The sequence below is a fragment of the Sceloporus occidentalis genome, unplaced genomic scaffold, assembly GCF_023333645.1.
Source record: "Sceloporus occidentalis isolate IW3139 unplaced genomic scaffold, rSceOcc1.0.p SCAF_7, whole genome shotgun sequence".
Lineage (NCBI taxonomy): Eukaryota > Metazoa > Chordata > Lepidosauria > Squamata > Phrynosomatidae > Sceloporus > Sceloporus occidentalis.
Window position 1 is genome coordinate 14,904,077 of NW_028316987.1, and position 20,836 is coordinate 14,924,912.

Consider the following 20,836-nt stretch of genomic DNA (forward strand, 5'->3'; position numbering starts at 1 on the left):
AAAACAGTTTACAAATTCAAGTGCTATGCAATGAGTGGTAGTGATGTAAGGGTCTAAAGGCACAAGAGTATCTTGTCCATTTGTCTTTTTTTTAATCAAATGAGAGAATAAGACAGTAAGCCTAAAACCAGACATGAGGGGCCAATTAAAAAAAAGTTAATCAAAATTGACATAAAAGTACAGACATAAAAGGTATGGTCACAGTGTGCCACAAATGAGTTGTTGTTGTTGCTTCAATTTATGGTGACTCTGTTAATGAAAGATCTCCAAGATATCCTGTTATTAACAGTCATTGAAAAGCTCAGGGGTGGAGAAGTCATAAGATTCCAGATGACTCAAACAAGGGAGCCAAGCTAAACACTACAAGATAAACCAAGGGGAATAACACCTCCCATGACAAAAGAAGATAGTTTTCAGGAGGAATTCAGGAAGGCAAGGGAGTGGGAGGGAGAAGAATAGCAGCATGGACAAAATGAAGGCAAATAAAGGTGCAAAAAGCAAAAAATAACAGTGATGTGTTCAAAGCAGATAGGCAGAGAAAAGGGAATGCAAAATCATTATTCTGAGTTGCGGAAAGTCTTAAAGGCCAAGAAGCAGTACCCCAAGGCTCATAAAATCATAGAGTTGGAACAGGCCCCATCGGCCATGAGCTCCAACCACCTACTCAAAGCAGGATCTAATGAAGAAAGCAATTATGGAACAGCCTTATGGCAAGAGTAAGGGGAGAGAGGAGATGGTTTCAAGGAGAACCTTCTAGGATGGATTAAGTTCTGCCTCATCCCTACTCACCACACCTCGATCCCCCAAGTCCAGAGCATCCCACATGAAACCCTGAGGCAAGGTATAGGGCTCCTGGCGGATATTGTCCTTGTCTGGTTCAACAGGCCCGTGAGTGTTCACTACTTCTCCTGAGGTAGGGAAAAGAAACAATGAGAGCAGACTGTCTTCATGCATGAACTATTGCTTAAGGAGCATTCTCAGCCCCATTGAGCCAGTCATTTTATGTTTTCCCGGCATAGCTGGGAAAAGTTGCTATATTGGATTACATCTCTCACTCACCATGGCCACTGGCTGAATAAAGTTAAGAGTCCAAAAAAGCACTATTTCTAAGCTCTGTTTCTAAGGGTTGCAAGCTGCATTCCTTGTCTTATTTCCTCATTCCCATACATTTCTCACTAAGATGGCTAACTGGGCCTCGTCCCCAATGTTTGCTGTCAGGGTCCAAGTCTCTTTGTTTTCCAACTTATGTTCACTCAAGACTCTCTCCTCAGATAAGAAGTCTATCACTCAGATTCACACAATTTACATCAGTTCTTGGGGACTGTAGAAGCCATGAACATGCATAGAATTGCTACAACCTACCTCATATCACTCTATGATATATCTTTTTCATGTAATAGAAGTAACACAGCTCTCTCAAAACACAGGGAGATCTTTCCAGTCAATAAGCTTACCCAGAACGAAGGAAGACAAGAGAGGAGAAGAAACACAATTAATGTATATACCTAATTTGGGAACTGGTTGTGTGTCCCAAAACTGGTAGCTGCGCTTGGTGGCTTCTTCCATTGTTTTGGCAGGTCCTTGTCCTATTGAGAAGAGTTCAATGGCCTTTTGAATCTCATGCATCCTTTCAGGTGGCAATGAATTCACCTACAAGCAGAGCAAAAGGTAAATGAGCCAGTCTGGCAAGACCTAATTTTTTGCCCTTCCTAGATTCACCTTTACCTTTCAATTAAAACAGGAATAAATATCCTGACATTTTGGGCTACATCTCCCATTAACTCCAGTCAGCACAGCCAACAGGTAGGGATTATAAGTGATGCAGCCCAAAACACTGCAGGTAGGGATGGGCAGGCAGATCAGGTTGCTTATCCCGACTTTTTAAACATATCCAATGATAACGCACGCCTCTCTCCCCACAACACTATTTCAGAGCTACCTACACTAATTAAATAGAATAGTAAAATAATAATAATAATATTAATAATAATAATGCAAGCACGGTATTGTAGGTCAAAGAAACTCCTCAGAGTACTACAAAGTACTTCTGTAGTCCTAAGTTTCACTCCATCAGAAACTTTTTCCTCTGGACTACATCCAAAGTCATTTCTAATTTAAGGTCACAAGTTCCACATTATGAGATAAGTGGATCCACAGGCCAGGTGTGTGTGTGTGTGTGTGTGTAAATTGCTAAAAAATTGTAAAAGTGTTTACCTTTGCTGACTGATCTTGAGTTGAATCAAGTTGATCCCCTTTTTCCTTCTTCCGTTTCTGTTTCTTTTTCTTCTTTTTACCTCCACTATCATCTGTTGGACTTAAGCCACTGAGAAACAAAACAAAACAAAAAATACCATGATAGATGAACATTAAGGGTCTCCACTTAGAAACAGAACCTGGAGATGGGGCAGGAGAAGGAGAGGAAGGGGCACCACAGTCAAGTGCTGATTCTGCTTAGGATGCTTGCTGCATGGATTTGGGGAGTCATTCTCCCAAGCTCAACTCCCTGGTGGACATTATTACTGAAAAGTTCAGCCATAGAGGCTTTCATGCATTGCTTGCATCGAGGTCTACAGGGGTGTTGAAGGCAGCACAGAACAGCCAGGAGCAAAAGGTTCCTGACGGAGGTATGCAAGCTATTAACACCTGATGTACTCAAAATTTTACAGTCTCTACTATATTCTACTCTATCTGAATTAATAGGCAAACGTTTACATGAATGTGTGATAAAGGGTATGTGGTAATCAAACTGTGGAAGTATCAAAGGAAAACCCTGCCTTGGCCAAACAGTACAGAAGAGATTAGCATAAATGGAATTTGCACCCATTCACTCTGGTCCGAGAGAAAGCTAGTTGTTTTGAGATCCAGTTTTGGGAGGAAATGAGAAAGAAGGTTTGGCTGTAATGTGTGACATGGTTCATTTGCTTGAGTGACACAAACTACCTTGCATTCGTAATGAGACTTCATTACTTGGATTGAGTCAGAAATCACAGCAATTTTGAAATATGAAGGTCTTAAAAATGCAAGACTTATAAAACCGGTCTGCACTGTCAATAATACCGAGATATTATTGCTCAATTTAATGTCATTTCAATTGCTGTATGCCTTTCCAGTCATTTCCGATTTATGGCGACCCTAAGGCTACCCTATCATGTGGTTTTCTAGACAAGTTTTGTTCAGAGGAGGCTTGCCATTGCCTTCCCCTGGGGCTGATATAAACTAATCCTTTACTTCTAATCCATTTTTTTATAAGCAGAAAAGAAATCTTCTAGCATACAATTTCTCCCTGTGTTATTACAGTTTGAGATGTTGTGGATTTTTAAAAATTAGTCTTCTTTACACAAAGAGAAGTGATATAAATGTTAAAAACAAATTCTCTGTACCCCCAAACCAGAGCTTACAAATGGGACTTTCTGGACTATAAATTTCAGAGACCCCTCTCAAGCCAGGATGACTGGTAGCAGATAGGAATCACAGTCCAAGAAAGTAACTTTACTCAGTTATGCCCCAAACAAACTCACCCTCCTACAGCTGTGCATTGCATCAAAGTTTTAGTCATGGCATACAAGTGACTTGCCAGTAAAGAACTCCTGATAAACTCCTAACTCCTCCAGGCTTCTTATCTAGACACATTAATTAGCATGTTTGCATGAAATTTCTGTGGAGTGCATAGGCTTCTGAGGGGTCTTCCTAGGAGTGGCCTCAATGCAGTGTGTAACCAAAGGTTTCTAGTCTCATTGCTGGCTTGTACAAGCTGAATGCGTGTCCCGGAATGAACCGGACATCATTATCCATATCATGGACAAACTGTCCGTTAAAGATTGGCAAAGACAAATGAACAGTAACTCACTGGATAGGAGACATATTGGATTGCCAAAGAGGGGTCCCCGTTGAGATGCAAATGGCCAGGATTTAGGGGGAAGAAGGCCAAAGCACTGAGATAATCATTGCAGGAAAGGATTCTGGATGGAGGATTTTCTAGGATGCACAGCTTCTACTTGGAGGGCATGATGCTGGGCCACATTATTGCTCTGCATTAAAATAAACCTTACAATACACCTACTGCAGGATTGACAACCTATTACTTCCCAAACATTGTCCATGGTGACATATAGCAAACAGTGACAATTAAGCTTGCTTTACTAATCTTCTTGCTGAAATATCACACATTTCCGGTGTTCCTCAAACCAAGTCCAAAAGCCATTTTTAAAAATCTATCCTCCTCTAAAATGGACAATGTTGTAACCAAAACATCCCAGATAAAACCCCTTTCTTGTGAAAGATTCCACACAGCACGTTTTGCTGGTGACCTGCTCTTCAAGCTAGAACGTTCCTCCTAATATAAAGCAGAAAAATAAATCTTTACAGTGTGTAAAACATGACACTTTTCAATTCTGCTTTAATGTCTCACATATTCTGCAGACTCACACTGCCTTGTAAATCCAGCTTGGCAAATCCACAGCTAATCAGGCACCATACTTAAAACTAGTAATCTTTTCATAAACCAGAAAGAGTACAGATCAAGTCAGGGGGAGATTCTAAGAAGTGGACAGAGGAATATAACATGGTATGGGTCAGACATTGTAGTTAAACTAAACCAGTCTATGAAGCTTCTGCAACAGACTATGTTCTATACAGTTAAACGTAAAAACAGCTTTAAATTTTCAGAAACAACTGCTAGCATGTTACAGTTGTAATACTACACAGTTCATCTCCCATACTACACATGGACACTTGCCACCCACTCAGAAGCATTGTGTCCTCTGTTTATTAAATACATGTGCAAAAACTCATACGTTGAGGGCAGTGAAAGCCCCAGGTTTCACTACGGCAAAAGAAAGCCACACAAGACAGGCAAGGCATGCTCACTGAAGTGTTCATTGAAGCAGGAAAATACATGCCAAAGAAATCAATTTTACTACACAGCTACATTTCTTGGAACTCTCACATGAATTTTAAACAGCTCTCAGGTATCTGATTCACAGGTTCAGTCCAGACATCTTGACAAACCATGTTTAAGAAAGCTTAACTTGGGAATTCAAAACTAATGTGAGTGGGCTTTTTTTTACCTAAAGAGGAGACATGGAGTATTAAAGTCAAAACAGAAACATACTTCAACTGTAGCGCTAAGCCCTGTGTAGGGAAAGGCAAATAACTGTAAAACTAGAAAGCCCCAACTGAAATCTTTCAATTGAAGCTTTCCCAAGTGACTTTCCCATGGCTTTTTTCAGCATCTGTTATCAATCCAGTGACATGACTGAACTGGGTCACAGCCTCAAAACGATCTGTTCCCAAAGATAGTTACCAGCATATCTACTGTCAATTTTAGAGCTCTGCTACAGCCCTGTTTAGTCACTTCTTCAAGCATTTGCTTGAACACATCTAGGACTGGGAACATGGGTGGCATGTAAGCCCATCTCACAATGATGTTGAGCAACCAGAAATACATTAGACTGTTGCATGTTGAACATATTCAGCTGAATGGATTAAAACTTATTTCTGGGTGCTAGGTGACATTGGAAGTGGGAGTGGAGTGGGGTTTATGTTCACATTCGCATCCCTGTCCTAGTATTAGCTCTACATCAGTTCAGGCAAGCTCCTGTATCAAACTCATTTCTTTCTTTACTTCTGGGTTGCAACAATTTGGTGCAGGGACTGCCTGCAACTGACTCATACCCTGGGGAAAAAATTAAAGGTCTGCTACTCAGAGTTGTCAAAGACATAAGTGAGTGTTGATTGACATGAGATGCCAGTTTTAGTTAAATATGACTGAAGGTCCATTTGTAAACCACTTAAATATGACTGAAGGTAATACCAAAAGTTGATACTGGCAGGTATGAAGCTTCTGGAAGGATGAGACAAACAATACAATGTTTACCCGAAACATTAATTCCTCCCCTATCAGCCATCTGCTTGCATCTCAGAGTGTTGTTGTTTTCTAACTAAACACCAACAGCAAAGGAGTGGAAAATCAACACAAACTTTATTTGTACCTGCCAAAGAATGAACCCAATTAGATTAAATAAAAAAGGCCCAAACTAGAATAAGGAAATCTTTACATATATACTAATCAATCTCTTTTCAAACAAACTCAACACTTGATAGTACAGCCCCATTTTTCCCAACAACACTGTAACTCATGATATTTTTCTTGATAATTAGTCTCAGGTTTGCAAACAACTGAATATGCAAGTAAGAACAGCCTTCCTCACCTCTTTTTAATGGAGGAGCTATCATACATTATTTAAACAAGTATAAACAAGGAGTCCTGCAACATCTTCAAGACTAATATACATTTATTATGGCACAAGTTTACACAGCCACTGTTAAATTTCATACAGCTATGTTGCAGTCTGTTAGTCAGCAAGGTGCCTGGTGTCTTTAAGATTAGCCTTTAGGGACTTTGTTATCTCTGTTACAAGAGACATGTGTGTATGTGCCTTCAAGTTGTCTGTCAAGGGATGGTGATCCCCTGAATCTCACAGGGTTTTCTTAGGCAAGGAATCCTTAGAGATGGTTTTTAGCCAGGGCTGATCCTGCTTAGCTTCCAAGATCAGACTACCTCTGGTGCCTCTAGGTCAGTGATGGCCAATCTTTCAGAGACCAAGCGCCCAAACTCAGTGATGTTCCTGCACTGGGTGTAGCCCATACTGGGGAGGGGGACACTTCTGGGGGGGTGGGACTTCCCGGGGGGGGGGGAACATGCAAGGAAAAAATGGAAGACCTGACCAAATAAAAGCTCGCAACAAAAACAAAACAAAACAAGCCAGTCATGTAAATATTAAATCTATCCTTCTCGGCCCTGCTTAAATTGGAGGACCTTTTGGAGTCCCTCCTGGACAGGAGGCTGAAATGAGGATAGGTCCTGAAAAGGAGGGGGACCACATCTGGTCACTGGGCAGCCTTGGGCAAGTCACACTCTCTCAGCCTTAGATTGAAGGCAATGACAAAAATGCCCTCTGAACAAATCTTGCCAAGAAAATCCCAGGATAGGTTCGCCTTAAGGTCACCATAACCTGGAAACAACTTGGAAGCACACAACAACAACAACAAGCATTAATAAAACACAGAAGACGCACTACAATCACAAGAAGAACAAGTATGTAATACAGAGAGACAGCATGGTGTAGTGGTTTGAGCATGAGACTCTGGAGACCAGGGCTCGATTCTCAGCTCACCCATGAAACCTCCTGGGTGGCCTTCGGCAAGTCACACAGTCTCAGCATCAAATGCCAATGGCAAAAATGTCTGGTTCTCTGAATTCATACCCAAGTTGCAAGCCTCCCCTCTGCAGCAATGGTGGCGTCAGCATTTGAGGTGAACAAGGCTCCTCCAGAACCACGAAAGCTGAGGGCAGCTGGAGCCAAAAGAATGACCGGTGGGAGAAAGGAAACAGCCTTTCCCACCCACCGGGTTTTTAAAACTCACCGCTGCGCCCCTTTCCCACCAACGGAACGTCCCAGCTTCTTACAAAGATTGCATCCCCAAGCCTCCTCTGGCCAACAGAAAGATGATCCACAAGAAGGAATAGGAAACTTGCCCGGTCAGAAAGGACATAAAGAGTTTTCCCACTCCCTCTGTGGCAAAGACTTGTGTGCCTGCAGAGCGGGTTGTGAATGTCCCCTCTGACATGCATGCCATGGGATTGCCACCACCTATTTAGCAAGGCTACTAATATAACTATTCCTTTGTAAACTGTTACACTAGTGCAGAGTGCGGGGTGAAGATCTTGTTTATTTACTTAAGTGACTGGTTTAAATTTAGCACCACATTTGAAATATTTTCCTCTAGTTTTACATCAAACCATGACCCAGGAAATCATCAAATCATCTACATTTCCCAAACCAAACAAGTCAGGTCTGTTTAGTACTATACCAAACAGGTCAGTTCTGTTTAATACTATACTAATATACTATGCAAGAACTTCAAAAGCTCTGTGTTATTCTTAAACCACACACTAGTAAATAATCAAAAAGAGCAATTACACAATTAGAAGATCATGAACACCCAAAGCACAGAAGAGGCTGCCTGCTTTATGGGCTGTTCTTCATCAGAAGCCAGGCTCAAAATAGCTGCTCATACAGAAATACAGAGGATGATTCTTTAAGGAAGATACTTTTCATTTATAATAATAATAATATAATCTAACAACAACAACAATAATAACAATAATAATTTATTTATACCCCACTCTTCAGCCAAGGCTATCAGAGCGCCTTACAATTTATTGATGTGAAGGTTTTTTAAAAACTCTACTTGTCATCAGAAAAAGAATCTCAGAGTGATTTACAAAGATAAGCGATAAATCACTTTCCTATCCTCTGGCTTCTATTCCAAAGAACATAACACAAAAGGAAAAGGGACTAGGAGAGAGAAGGGGAAAAAAATCTTCCTCTTCTTTACACTGTGTATGTGCGTGTGCATGCCTTCAAGTCACCTGTCAACTTATGGTGACCTCATGAATTTCATAGGGTTTTCATAGGCAAGGAATACTTAGAGGTGGTTTTGACAGTTCCGTCCTCTGAAATATAGCCTACAGCATCTAGAATTCATTGGTGGCCTCCCATCCAAGTACTAACCAGGGCTGATCCTTCTTACCTTACACTTTTGCAATAATAAAGTGTTAATTCACTTTAACACTTCAACTTTATTAAACCTTTTTAACAAAAAAGTTTGGCTGGGATTTCTGGGAGCTGAAGTCCAAAACAACTCGTGGGTCAAAGTTTGAGAACTGCTGATTTAAAACAAGTCAGCTGTGCACAGAAATTCTTGACCTAAGTACCAGTGTCTCTTTCATTTGAAAGTGCTGTTCCAGACTGCCAAAATAAAGCTGCTTTGGGTCTCTTTGGAGGTATGCTGTTTAAATGATGCATGCATCCTAAGAATCCAGAAGCTGCACCAAAGCTGCACTCCAGTGCTTAGGAATGGAGTGGCTTTGGTGCGACCTCCGGACTCTTAGGACCCATGCATCATTTAAATAGCATACCTCCAAAGAGACCCGAAGCAGCTTGATTTTGGCAGTCTGTAACAGGCCATAGGTTTTTTTCCCCTGCCAGACTAAAATACAGTGAACCCTTGTTATACGCTGGGGTTTAGTTCCAAGATCCCCCGTGGATAACAAAATCCGTGGATGCTCAAGTCTCATTAAATATGACACAGAAAAATGGTGTCCCTTATAAAAAATGGAAAATCAAGGTTTGATATTTGAAATTTATACTTTTTTGGAACATTTTCCAAACCATGGATGCTTGAATCCATGTATAAAAAATCCATGTATAAGAAAGGCCGACTGTATTATCATAAAATAGCAGCAAAGGTGAGGATTGAGACGAATCCCCCCCCCTCCATCATTGCTAACAATATCTCCCTTTATTAAAACATGTTCATGTTTGTTTCATTGTTTGGTTTTCAAAAAAAAATGTGCCCAAGCATTAAAATACTTAATTCTACTTAAATACAAAAGGCAACAGGCTGAATGGTGTACCCTATAATGACTCTTGAATGGAAATCTTGTAGAACTGGCCTGGAAAGGGCTTGAGCCATCTGAATCATAAGCTTGCCACCACAGAGAAGGGCGACTTTATTTAAATCAAAGCAATTTAAAGGCAAATTTGTGGTAACAACAAAGGATGAAATTATTCATTTACATTGCCTATTAGTACTTCTAGTATTTCCTAAATAATTTACACTATTTAACAAAACCACACTATATACATAAGTTCCCCATTTCTTATGACCAATAGCACATTTCTCATGGACAACAGTAACCTTTAGACTGGCCCTTTAATAAACTGTAGGTTTATAAATTAGGACTAAAAAGCCATGGCAGGTTCAAGGGTCAGTTTTCTGCCCCAGGATCAGGACGGACTCCAAAAAGTTGTCCTTTCTTGAAGCATTGTTGCTTTCTTTTTCACTTCTGCTCTATCTCTTGTATTGAAGAGTTGCTAACAATCCAAAACTTTTGTTCATTGTTTTCAACACATGACTGTCAGTGGAGCTGAGCCATTCATTACTAATAGTTACCAGGTAAGATATACTTCATGGTGATTCTCCTTTATTCTGTGAATTTTGATCGCATTAGCCATGGCATTGTTTGTGATTGTCCAAGTTTTGAGCTAAAAGCACTGCTCTTTAATGGTTCTGTGAGTTCAGAAGGTGGCAATAGGGATTTCTGCTCTCCTAACCTAAATGCTTAGTGAGGTGCTATGAGACTATACTTTATTTTCTATACTACTTAACATTTACACAAACTTGGCTGTGAGGTTATCTGGTTATATGAAGTAAGATGTCATCAACTATGCTATTGACAACCACCTCTCCTGCTCCTCTTCATCTGACTCAGACAAAATAGTCTCTATTGAAGGTAATAGTCTCTATGGTAATAGAGACTGAGGGGCTCGATAGATGGCCCCAAAGAAGCAGCTTCCCTCCGCCCCTTTCAGCGCTGGATCAAGGCCGTGGCAACTGCATGCCATGCTCCAATCTGGCGCTTTGCTAGCCCTAAAAAGAATGGTAAAAAGCCACTCTTTTTAGAGCTGGCAAAAAGCAGCCCTTGTCACCATAGCTTTTTGGCATTTCTTTGGTGCCGCATGTATAAATGGTGCGCCAAAGGAGCACTGTGATGCCACCCACTGTGCGGTTGGGCATGCAGCACGATGCTGGCATTGAGACCGAGTCAGATGCATGGCTGGCAGTCGCCATACCCCCACTCCACTTTGATGCCAGCATTTCTAGCCAGTCTATTTTGGCCCTGACAGGCTAAAATAGAGACTAAGGTAATAGCCTCTATGAAGATAAGCAGGTTCACCTTTAATCCAGAAAACACAAAGGAGTAAACACAAAGTGAATGAGGCATAAGGAAAGGATAAGGAACATGAGGCCTCTCAGTTGTTGCTTGAGACTGCAAATACCATGATCCCTTACACTGGCAAGGGATGATGAGTTTCAGTTCAACATCTAGACGATCACACATTCCCCAAACCTGGAGCAGAGGGCTATCCTGTTTGAACTGTGCTGTATTCCCACACAGTAGGCCCACAGTTTGAGGGTATGCTAGGCCTTGGCCCTGCCTCTTACATTGAAGCTATGCCTAGGAGTACTTTTGCACCAATTTTCTACTTTTCTGTGTCTACTCCTGAAAAATGATGATCTGGTCACTGTATGACTGCATTTGAGAATTTAAGTTCAATCAACTAAACTTCTACTCTCTCCTCAAAAAGGCTGCATTCTACAACCTGAGCCTTTGGAATGTTTGCAAACATTCCTTGTCACCATGCAGCACCTTGCCTTGGATGCCATTTATTTACAGGGAATGCCAAACTTATATCAGTTTGATAAATGAATCCTGGCTGGAACTCATGAGCAATAGACAATAGATAGTTCCTTGACCTTGTAAGAGTTACTTTTTTTTAGACTACAATTTCCAGAATCTCGCAGCCAGTATAGCTACTGGACTTGCTGGTTGGTAAACTGTGTGAGCTGTAGCCCGAAAGAGTAATGTTTCCAAGTTCTGATCCCCACTAATTACTGCAATGTCTTTATAGATAATCCCCACAAATCTCTTCTAGCTATACAGCTACTCAAAGCACAGAAGACTCATGTCAGCAGCCCCAAATTCAAAAATAGTGATTTGCCATTGTAGAAAAGGGTGGGAAATGGAAGAAGAGTGACATCTTACTTTCCTCAGAGCAGGTCTGCCTGAACATATGCATCAGCACTGGATTTCTGCCTATCACACAACTGTTTGAAGGCACATCTCCACAAGGAGGAGGGCAGCAACCCTGCCAACTTTTCCCTTGCATAAATTACATTTTCTGAGATATCTAGAATCTTGTAGGGATTCAGGCACTGAGACTAAGGTCCAAAACACACTGCAGAAAAAAATCATGTTTGAGACCACATTAACTGCCCATTTCAATGCTAGGGAATCCTGGGAAATGTAGTTTATTGTGGCACCAGAACTCTCTGACAGAGAAGGCTCACAAAACTACTGCTCCCAGAATTCCCTAACATTGAGCCAGGGCAGTTAAAGCGGTCTCAAACTGGATTATATCTGTGGTGTGTTTTGGACCTTAGCAGACCTACATACACTGGGGCCTGGCCTTTTACACAGCACTTTCCCTTTCATCTTTAAACAAGAGAAATTCAAAAACTGCAGTCTCTGTGTCATGGCATCTCCACTTAAGATGGAGAAAACACATTGTGGTGCTTCCTCTAGTCTTACAATAGCGAAAGACAGTGGTGCGCCAGCCACATTATAACCTATCCTTAGGATAGTGTTAACTTGCATCTTCTAATGCCTGTTACATTAAATACAGTACCTACAATATAAAATTTACTGCTATGTTACCTTGCAAGTTGTCCCCATTCCTTGTTTACTCAGCCTATCCCTTCCTCAAGCTTCCTTACCTATCATCTCCTCCCATTCCTATTTTTCAGTCTATATTATTTATTGCCTACTCTGCATTAGGAGGCTTGCTTCCATACACCTCATTTGCTTAGCCTCTACACCCACTTAGATTTCTCTCCTCAGGCTAGACCCAAAAAGATACTTCTGTCCACAGGGGCTATATATGATGTTTTTATTCCAGATTTCTTTCGGTCGTAACAATTTCTCTCAGAGTTGTTAACACTTCAGACATCCCAAGTCATGCTGAACCCTTTTAGCCACTGTACAAACTGGTTGTCAGAAGCACCAAGTGCCAACATTTTATACACCTTTTGTTGTGCTTTTTTTTAAAGAAACACCCCAATTTCTTATCCTCCCCTCCGCCGTAATCAAGTACATTCTTCTTCTATATATGATTATATGAAGCTGCATCAACTGAAGAAAATTCAGGGTGAACAAAGCCACATAGCCATTCAGGCAGAGTGACTAGATGTCCTCCTTTTCTTGGACATGTCCTGCATTTCAACCTTCTGTCCAGGAGGACCTCCAAAACGTCCTCCGTTCTGAGCATGTTTGAGAGCTGGTGAAGATCATTTTTTTAAACCCTCATCCTCCCCAACAAAAGCCAAAACCAGGGATGGGGAGGGGTGATTTTAACAAAGATAAGTTCATCAGGAAAATATGGTTGAGTACATCATAAAATACAGTACAGTGGGCCCTTCTTATATGCTAGGGTTTGGTTCTAGGACACCCCCCCTCATGGATATCAAAATCCGTGGATGATCAAGTCCCATTAAATATAATGGCATAGTAAGCACACCCTTATCTAACATGGCAAAACCAAGGTTAGCGTTTTAGAATGTATATACTTTAAAAAAAAATTCAACCCCTGGACACTCAAATCTGTGTATAAGCAATCTGTGGACATGGAAGAGTCAACTCTATATGTATTATAGCTGTACATAAACCATATGAAATGAATTTATATTAAAGTTTTTAGCTTTCACAGTGTAATGTCCTACATTTTTCTTGAATGTCCTACATTTTTCTTGAATGTCCTACATTTTGTGGTGCTTTGTCTTTGTGGTTATGATATCTCTCTTCAGCTATCATAACATTCTGTCTTCAGGTGACTGACTGTCCCTGGCTTATCAGTTGAAATGTACAGTCGGCCCTTCTTATCCACGGATTTTTTATCCATGGATTCAAGCATCCACCACTTGAAAATATTCAGAAAAAGCATAATTCCAAATAGCAAACCTTGATTTTCCTTTTTATATAAGGGACACCATTTTGTTATGCCACTGGATGAATGGGACTTGAGCATCCACAGATTTTTGTTATCCACAGGGGGTTCTGGAACCAAACTCCAGCAGATAACAAGGGCCCACTGTATTTTAAAAAGTGATAGGAAAAAGCCTTTGCTGAGGAAATGAACAACCACTGCAGCCAAAGAAAAAAATTGTAGACTAAATGGATACATCTGAGTTATTGTAAGCCAACTTCCTGTTGTTGTTGTTAACCACCTTTGGGCCAATCTCAACTCATGGTGACCCTGTGAATAAGACATCTCCAGGACTCCCTATCCTCCACTGCTCTGCTTCAGTCCTGCAAATTCATACCCATGTTCTTCTTAACACAGTCCATCCATCTAGCATGTGGCCTTTCTCTCTTTCGACAGCCCTCCAGCTTTCCCAGCATTGTTGTCTTTTTAAATCAGCCATGCCTTCTCATGAGCGGACAAGTATGATAGCCTCAGTTTAGTCATCTTGGCTTCCAAGAAGATTTCTGGCTTGATCTGTCTAGGACCCACTTGTTTGTCTTTTTGGCTGTCCACGGTTATCCTCAGCACATTTCTCCAGCATTGATTTTCTTCATATCTTCTTTCTTAACTGTCCAGCTCTCTCATCTATACATGGTAATAGTGAATACAATGGTTTGAATGATTCTAACTTTAGTGTTCAGTTGTATATCTTTACTCTTTAGGATCTTTTCTAGTTTTTTTCATCACTGCCGCCCCCATTCTTAGTCTTTTTCCAATTTCTTGACTGCAGTCCGCATTCTGGTCAATGTTTGATCCCGGGTATGAGAACTAAGAGATCCCAGGTATGAGAATGATTTCAATATCCTCATTGCCTAGACTGAATTTGTGTAGATCCTCTCTGGTTATTACACTCATCCCTCCATATTTGCAGATTTGATTATTCACGGATTTGATTAATATGTTTTCTCTAGGAATATCTAGGTCCTCCAGTGCAACTCTATGGTCAACTTTAACTAAAAGATGCACTGAAAGACCTAGAGATTCCTAGAGAGAATACTCTACTAGGCACTTGTTGCTCCTCCACTGCAGTTCTATGGTCAGTGTCTGTCGGACGTTGGCCACTGAGTTGCTCTGGAGGATCTAGAGATTCCTAGAGAGGTGTCTTGTCAAGTAAAAACATGGTGTTTTTGTTATTTGCAGTTTTTTCATATTCACAGGGGTCTTGTGCCCCTAACCTTAGCGAATATGGGGGGACAAGTGTATTTTTGTTTTCTTTATGTTCAGCAGTAAGCCTGCCTTTGCACTTTCTTCCTTGATCTACTTTAGTAGTTGTTCTAGGTCTGTGATGTTTTCTGACACTAGTATGTTGTCATCCACATATCTTAAGCATTATTCAGATGGTGAAAATAATCCTGTTAGAATGTGGGTTGAATCTTTGTTGTTCACATGCATTTCGAATGCGCCTGAATAAGTTTTTTGGGGGTGGGGAAGGCTACCAAAAAACCCACTTAACCTGGGATACTCAATCTTGGATTTCCCCCCTGAGTTTTTCTAAAAGATTTGCATTATCAGCTGTGTGAATAACCAATGCAAATAGACCTGGGATAAACCGGGATAAAACTCTGCACGCCTTGAACGTGTTTCGAATACAACAGCAGCATTGACTCCATCTTTATTCAAGTGCTGGCATGTGTGAGTAACACAACTTGCAGAACTGCGGGTCTGATTAAAAACAACAGTGTGAACAGCAAAACCAGAATGTGTGGGTGAGATTATTTGGATAGTCATGCTAAAATAAACAACATCTGAATAACTCCTTAGATGGTTGATAGTCCTTACTCCTATCTTTACTTCTCCTTTCTCTGAGTCTAAACCTGCTCTTCATATGATATGTTCTGCATATAAGATGAACAGACAGGGTGAAAGGATGGAACATTTTGACTGATCACTTTGTCTATTGGGAACTAGTCACTATTTCACACAAGGCCAAACACACACAAATGCAAGTGTACAGTCTAGGGAAAGGCAAAAGGACATCGTCCTTTTCCAGGACAAAGAATCACAGAATCTATGGAGTTTATCACACGGGGGACAATCCTGAAATTGCGCTAATGGTTTTCACATTACGTTGAGAGGGAACGTGATTACAGCGCCATTATCCTGTGAATAACCAGGCAAGAAACAGGAGCAAATCATTCACGGGATTTTTCCCATGAGTGACTTTTAGCTGTTTATTATTGTCTGGTTATGCCCTGGTTATTCACAGAATAATGGCTCTTGTGTTACATCTCATTTTAATTGCGTTTTAATGTCAATGGCATGATTTTCACAGGTTAATCACGGTTTAAACTCCACATTTCCTCATGTGTGATAAACTCTGGCCTCAAGGGCCATCCAGTCCAACCCCATTCTGCCATGCAGGAACTCACAGTCAAAGCATCCTGGACAGATGGAGATACAGCATCTGCTTAAAGACCTCCAAGGAAGGAGACTCCATCACTCTGTGAGGGAGTTTGTTCCACTGTCAAACAGCCCTTACTGTCAGGAAGTTCCTTCTAATGTTGAGGTGGACTCTCTTTTCCTGCAGTTTGCATCCATTGCTCCGGGTCCTGTTCTCTGGAGCAGCAGAAAACAAGCTTGCTCCCTCCTCAACATTAGACACCCCTTCAAACACTTAAACAGGGCTATCCTATCACCTCTTAACCTTCTCTTCTCCAGGCCAAACATGACCAGCTCCCTAAGTCTCCCCTAAAGCATAGTTTCCAGACACTTCACCATTTTGGTCAACCTCCTCTGGACACGCTCCAGCTTATGTCCTACATTTCACACACACACACACACACACACACACCATGCTCCATTGTAAGTATGACCAAGAAGCATGGATTTATAGTTATATGAGTGTCACCAGCTTTTTTTAATTTGTGACACCCTACATTTTTCTTGAACGTCCTACATTTTGTGGTGCCTGGCCCTCCTTTGCGGTTATTAGGACGTCTGGTCACCCTCCTCTGAGCATACACAGAATGCCCTTCCTATACAGGCAGCCTATATGCCTCTATGACCCAAAACACACTGCAGAAATAATCCGGTTTGAGACCGCTTTAACTGCCCTGGCTCAGTGCTAGGGAATCCTGGGAATTGTAGCTTATTGTGACACCAGAGGTCTTTAACTGTCTCACAAAACTACAGTTCCCAGGATTCCCTAGTATTGAGCCAGGGTTGTTAAAGTGGTCTCAAACTGGATTATTCCTGCAGTGTGTTTGTATCACTGTCTCGAAACCAGTGGTCCCTAAACTGTGCCCTTTAAGAGATTTTGGACTTCAGCTCCCAGAATCCCAGACTATTGTCCAACATGGCTGAGGCTTCTGGGAGATGAAGTCCAGAAAATTCCCTTGAAGGGCACAGTTTGGGGAGCACTGCTCTAAACCCCTTGAGAAGTGAGTTTTTTCCTAGTCACACCGCTTTCGGCAACGGGTGGCTAGTCATTGGCTCCCCCTTTCGGACTGACAAGACGAGGAGCCAATCACAACGCACCCCTCGGTCCCTTCGCCCAATCAAGCGCCACGGAGGGAGAGTAGGGGGGGCTAAGCTTACTTTCCTCCTCGCCCCCTTTCTCAGTCGCTCTGAGGGCGGCTCCCCGCCGGCTCCGAAAGGGAGCAGAGGCTTAACCCAGCCGGGCTCTGCGTGCTCTTACCCTCGGTTGTAATTGTGCTCCTCCTCGTTCTCGCAGTCGCTGCAGTGTTGGTGGTCGTTCTCCTCCCCTGACGGCCGCCTCACTGCTGTCTCACTGTCGTCCGCCATCTTGGCAAAGGGAAGCCTTGTGGGCTGTCGCGCATGCGCAGTGCCCAAAACCCGGTCCGCCATTGGGCGGGCGGGCGCAAAGCACGCTGGGAGTTGTAGTTCTCCTTGGGCTGTCAAAGCAGGCTCTTCCTGGAGGTTGTAGGCTTGTCATTGGCATCCTCTGAGGCTGAAAGGGTGTGACTTGCCCACAATTGAGCACCAAACGCAGTGTTCAAACACGAATCAAGAAACATGAGAGACTGGGGCTGCATCCACACTGGAGAAATAACCCGGTTTGGCACCACTTTGAGTGAGAGGTGATCACACACAATTTCAGGCAATGGCAAGCTATTTTTGTTCAATGGGGAGTCAGTTCGAACGCAATTCGAATTCACGTAAATTCGCTGAACTAGTGAATTCACTTCAATGCGTTCTGGCCCCACTTTCTTTTCATGCGAAATTAAAGAGAAACTCCTCCCGTGTGATCATAAACGCCATAGTAGGATAATGTTGAATCCCATTATTGCAACCTGCCAGGCATCATTGTTGTTTTGATTGACCCAGGCAAAGATATTGTATTACAGCCCTTTCACGCTACACAATTACAACATTATGGAGTTTATCACACGGGAGGAATGTCTCTTAATTTCGAATGAAAAGAAAATGGGACCGGAACACATACACGTGAATTCGAATTGCGTTCGAACTGACTCTCCATTGCCCCAAAATAGCTTGCCATTGCCCGAAATTGCGCATGGTAGTCTATCACACAATAATGCTAAACCCCATGATTGTGTTCGGATTCCCATTGGATTACACTTCCAATTTCCCTTGTTTGACAAACTCCTATGATAACATAGCTGTGGGCCTGTCCTATGGATTCTGGGGACTGGCAGCTCAGGGAGTTGTCAACCAAATTATGAGTTGTCAACCAAAGGTCTCTGGGGCCTCACCAAACTACCAATAGGATTTTGCCATGGTAGTCAAAGTGGATTCATCGTGCGATAATTGTGTAGTGCAGTGGCTCTCAAATGGTGGGGTGCGAGTTTGGTCAAGGAGGTTGTGACTGAGACTTGGAGGCCCAGATCCCTCTTCTTCCTCTCTTCTTAAACCTTTTCTGTCCTGGAGGTGAAGAGAAACAAGGCAAGGTGGGCGCTTGGAGTCTCTCTGCCTGAAGAGGAGAGCTATTTCCTTATAAAATGTTAAAATATTAATTTACATGAATGTCTGATCCAAAATATCTACACTAAAGAAACAAAATATTTTATTTACATACTGTGTATATGAATACATATACATGTATACATACATGCGCGCGCACACACACACATATACATGTGGGTGACGTCCACACACAGATGTAAAGGGGCTCACAAGGATAACAAGTTTGAGAACCATTAGTATAGTATGAAAGAGCCCTTACTCTTTATTTTAGGTTTGGCATAGAATCCTTTATTCTACCTGGGATTAAGTCCCATTTAAAGAAGCGAGTCTTACTTATGCGCAGGGATATATGTACTATACAGCATGGCTCATAACAACTTCTGACAAAGAGCTGGCCAGCAAATTTTAGTTGACAGTTGTGTTCAATTAATATAATTGCTTTTAGTAAGGAACACACACAAGCCTAAACTCGTTCCTAGTGATTTTAAAGTAATAGCAAAGTGGAAGATGCTTCTGGGCATTTGTATGATGCAACACAAAAATAAACACTGTCAGTTGGATTCCATAGTTCTGTGCAGTATCTTAACCAGTGAGATCAATCCAAGGCATGCTTATGGCTAATTGGAAATTTTAGATTCTGTGTAGACCATTCTCACCTGTCTGGGATTTAAATGTAAGGTTTCTCAATGAGAGGATGTACCTTCTGGTATATTTAACTAGTTGAAAGCATTCGTCAACAGAGTGATGAGAATTAAGAGCACCACAAAGAGGAACAGTTTCTGGTATTCAGTTTGAGTGCATAGTAAATTTTATTATGAAGTTTGCTAGGCTAGGGCCTATGCAACTGTCAATACTTCTAAACTGATTATAGAACAAAATAAGCATAACCCAACCTGACAGTGCATTCCTACACATTTACTTGGAAGTAAATTCCACTGTGCTCAATTGGATTTACTCCCAGGCATATGTGCGCAGGATTACTACCGGATTTGCTGCATTGCTTGAAGAAAAGCAACCCAGCACTACTCCTGGCTTGAGGCACACAGAGGCCAGCCTAGTCTGCACATCTTGGAGGAGAAAGGAGGAGGAAATGTTGCTAAAAAGGCCCTACCTCTGCACATTCCTCTGTTATGGCTTCCTCCAACCTCAGGCATAGCAAAAATTGGCTTCCTTTTCTATGCACTTCCCTCTCAGCCTCTCCATTTTGTTTTTGGTTCAGCAGGTATATCCTCCCTAGAGACCAGAGAGAAGAGAGGAGGCAGAGAGCATAAGAGCTCAGGGTTAAGGAGGAGGATAATAGGATGCTATAAATGTGTACACTAAACAAAGTATTTTAGTGTATTTACGCTAAATTCTGGGAACTGTAGTTTGATGTTGCCATCTCTATCAGAGAGCTCTGGTGCCACAATAAATGGCTAGTTACATCAAGGAGGTTATTGCTGGATCACAGTTTATGTAGTGGATTATTATTATTATTATTGCACACACATGGTTCTCCCAACTACAACAGTCTGCATTCACACTGCACAAATAACCCAGTTTAACACCACTTTAACTGCCAATGATCAATGCTATGGAATTCTGGGAATGTAGTTTTGTGAGACCTTTAGCCTTCTTTAGCCTAGAATTCCCTGGCACTGAGCCATGGCAGTTAATGTGGTGTCAAATTGGACTAAGACTGCCAGGTCTAGTGGGTATTTAAATTGATGGTGCAGAGAAGGTGAGGAGCAAAGTCTAGACTGCCTGGAGGGGCAATGTCCATTAATTTTGCATGAGTTTGAGAGCAGATTACTCAGTGCAAATTCTGCCTTTCCACTCTAAAGAGATATGTGACACCACTTTAACTACCATGGCTCAAAGCTATGGAATTCTGGGAACTGTAGTTCATTGTAGCACCAGAGCTCTCCGACAGAGAAAGCTAAATGTCACCCAAAACCACAGTTCCCAGAATTCCATAGCACTGAGCCATGGCAGTTAAAGTGGTGTCAAACTGCATTATTTTTCCAGTGTGAATGCAGCCTTAGGTCCAAAACACACTGCAGAAATAAATAATTCAGTTTGAGACCATTTTAACTGCCCTGGATCAGTGCTAGAGAATCCTGGGAATTGTAGTTTTACTAGTGACCCTAGTTTAAAAGGAACTGGACAAGGTGAGCAGAGGCCTTCACCGCAGAAGAGGACAAGGTACCATAAAATGTAGGATGTTCCACAAAAATGTAGGGCATTGCCAAATAAAAGCT

The 20,836-nt window shown here is 41.8% G+C and overlaps 1 protein-coding gene across 1 annotated transcript in view; it reads right to left on the minus strand.

The window, feature by feature from the left end:
- Nucleotides 1-17,462, minus strand: part of NMT1 (N-myristoyltransferase 1) — a 32,001-nt gene extending 14,539 nt beyond the window's left edge. Inside the window, exons 1-4 of the mRNA XM_089532036.1 lie at nucleotides 17,347-17,462; nucleotides 2,215-2,323; nucleotides 1,506-1,650; nucleotides 790-908 (exon numbers count right to left, since the gene is read on the minus strand). Of these exons, the coding sequence (XP_089388162.1) occupies nucleotides 790-908; nucleotides 1,506-1,650; nucleotides 2,215-2,323; nucleotides 17,347-17,453 (480 nt within the window). The 5' untranslated portion in view covers nucleotides 17,454-17,462. The remainder of the gene's footprint in view (nucleotides 1-789; nucleotides 909-1,505; nucleotides 1,651-2,214; nucleotides 2,324-17,346) is intronic.
- Nucleotides 17,463-20,836: the final 3,374 nt, after the last annotated feature.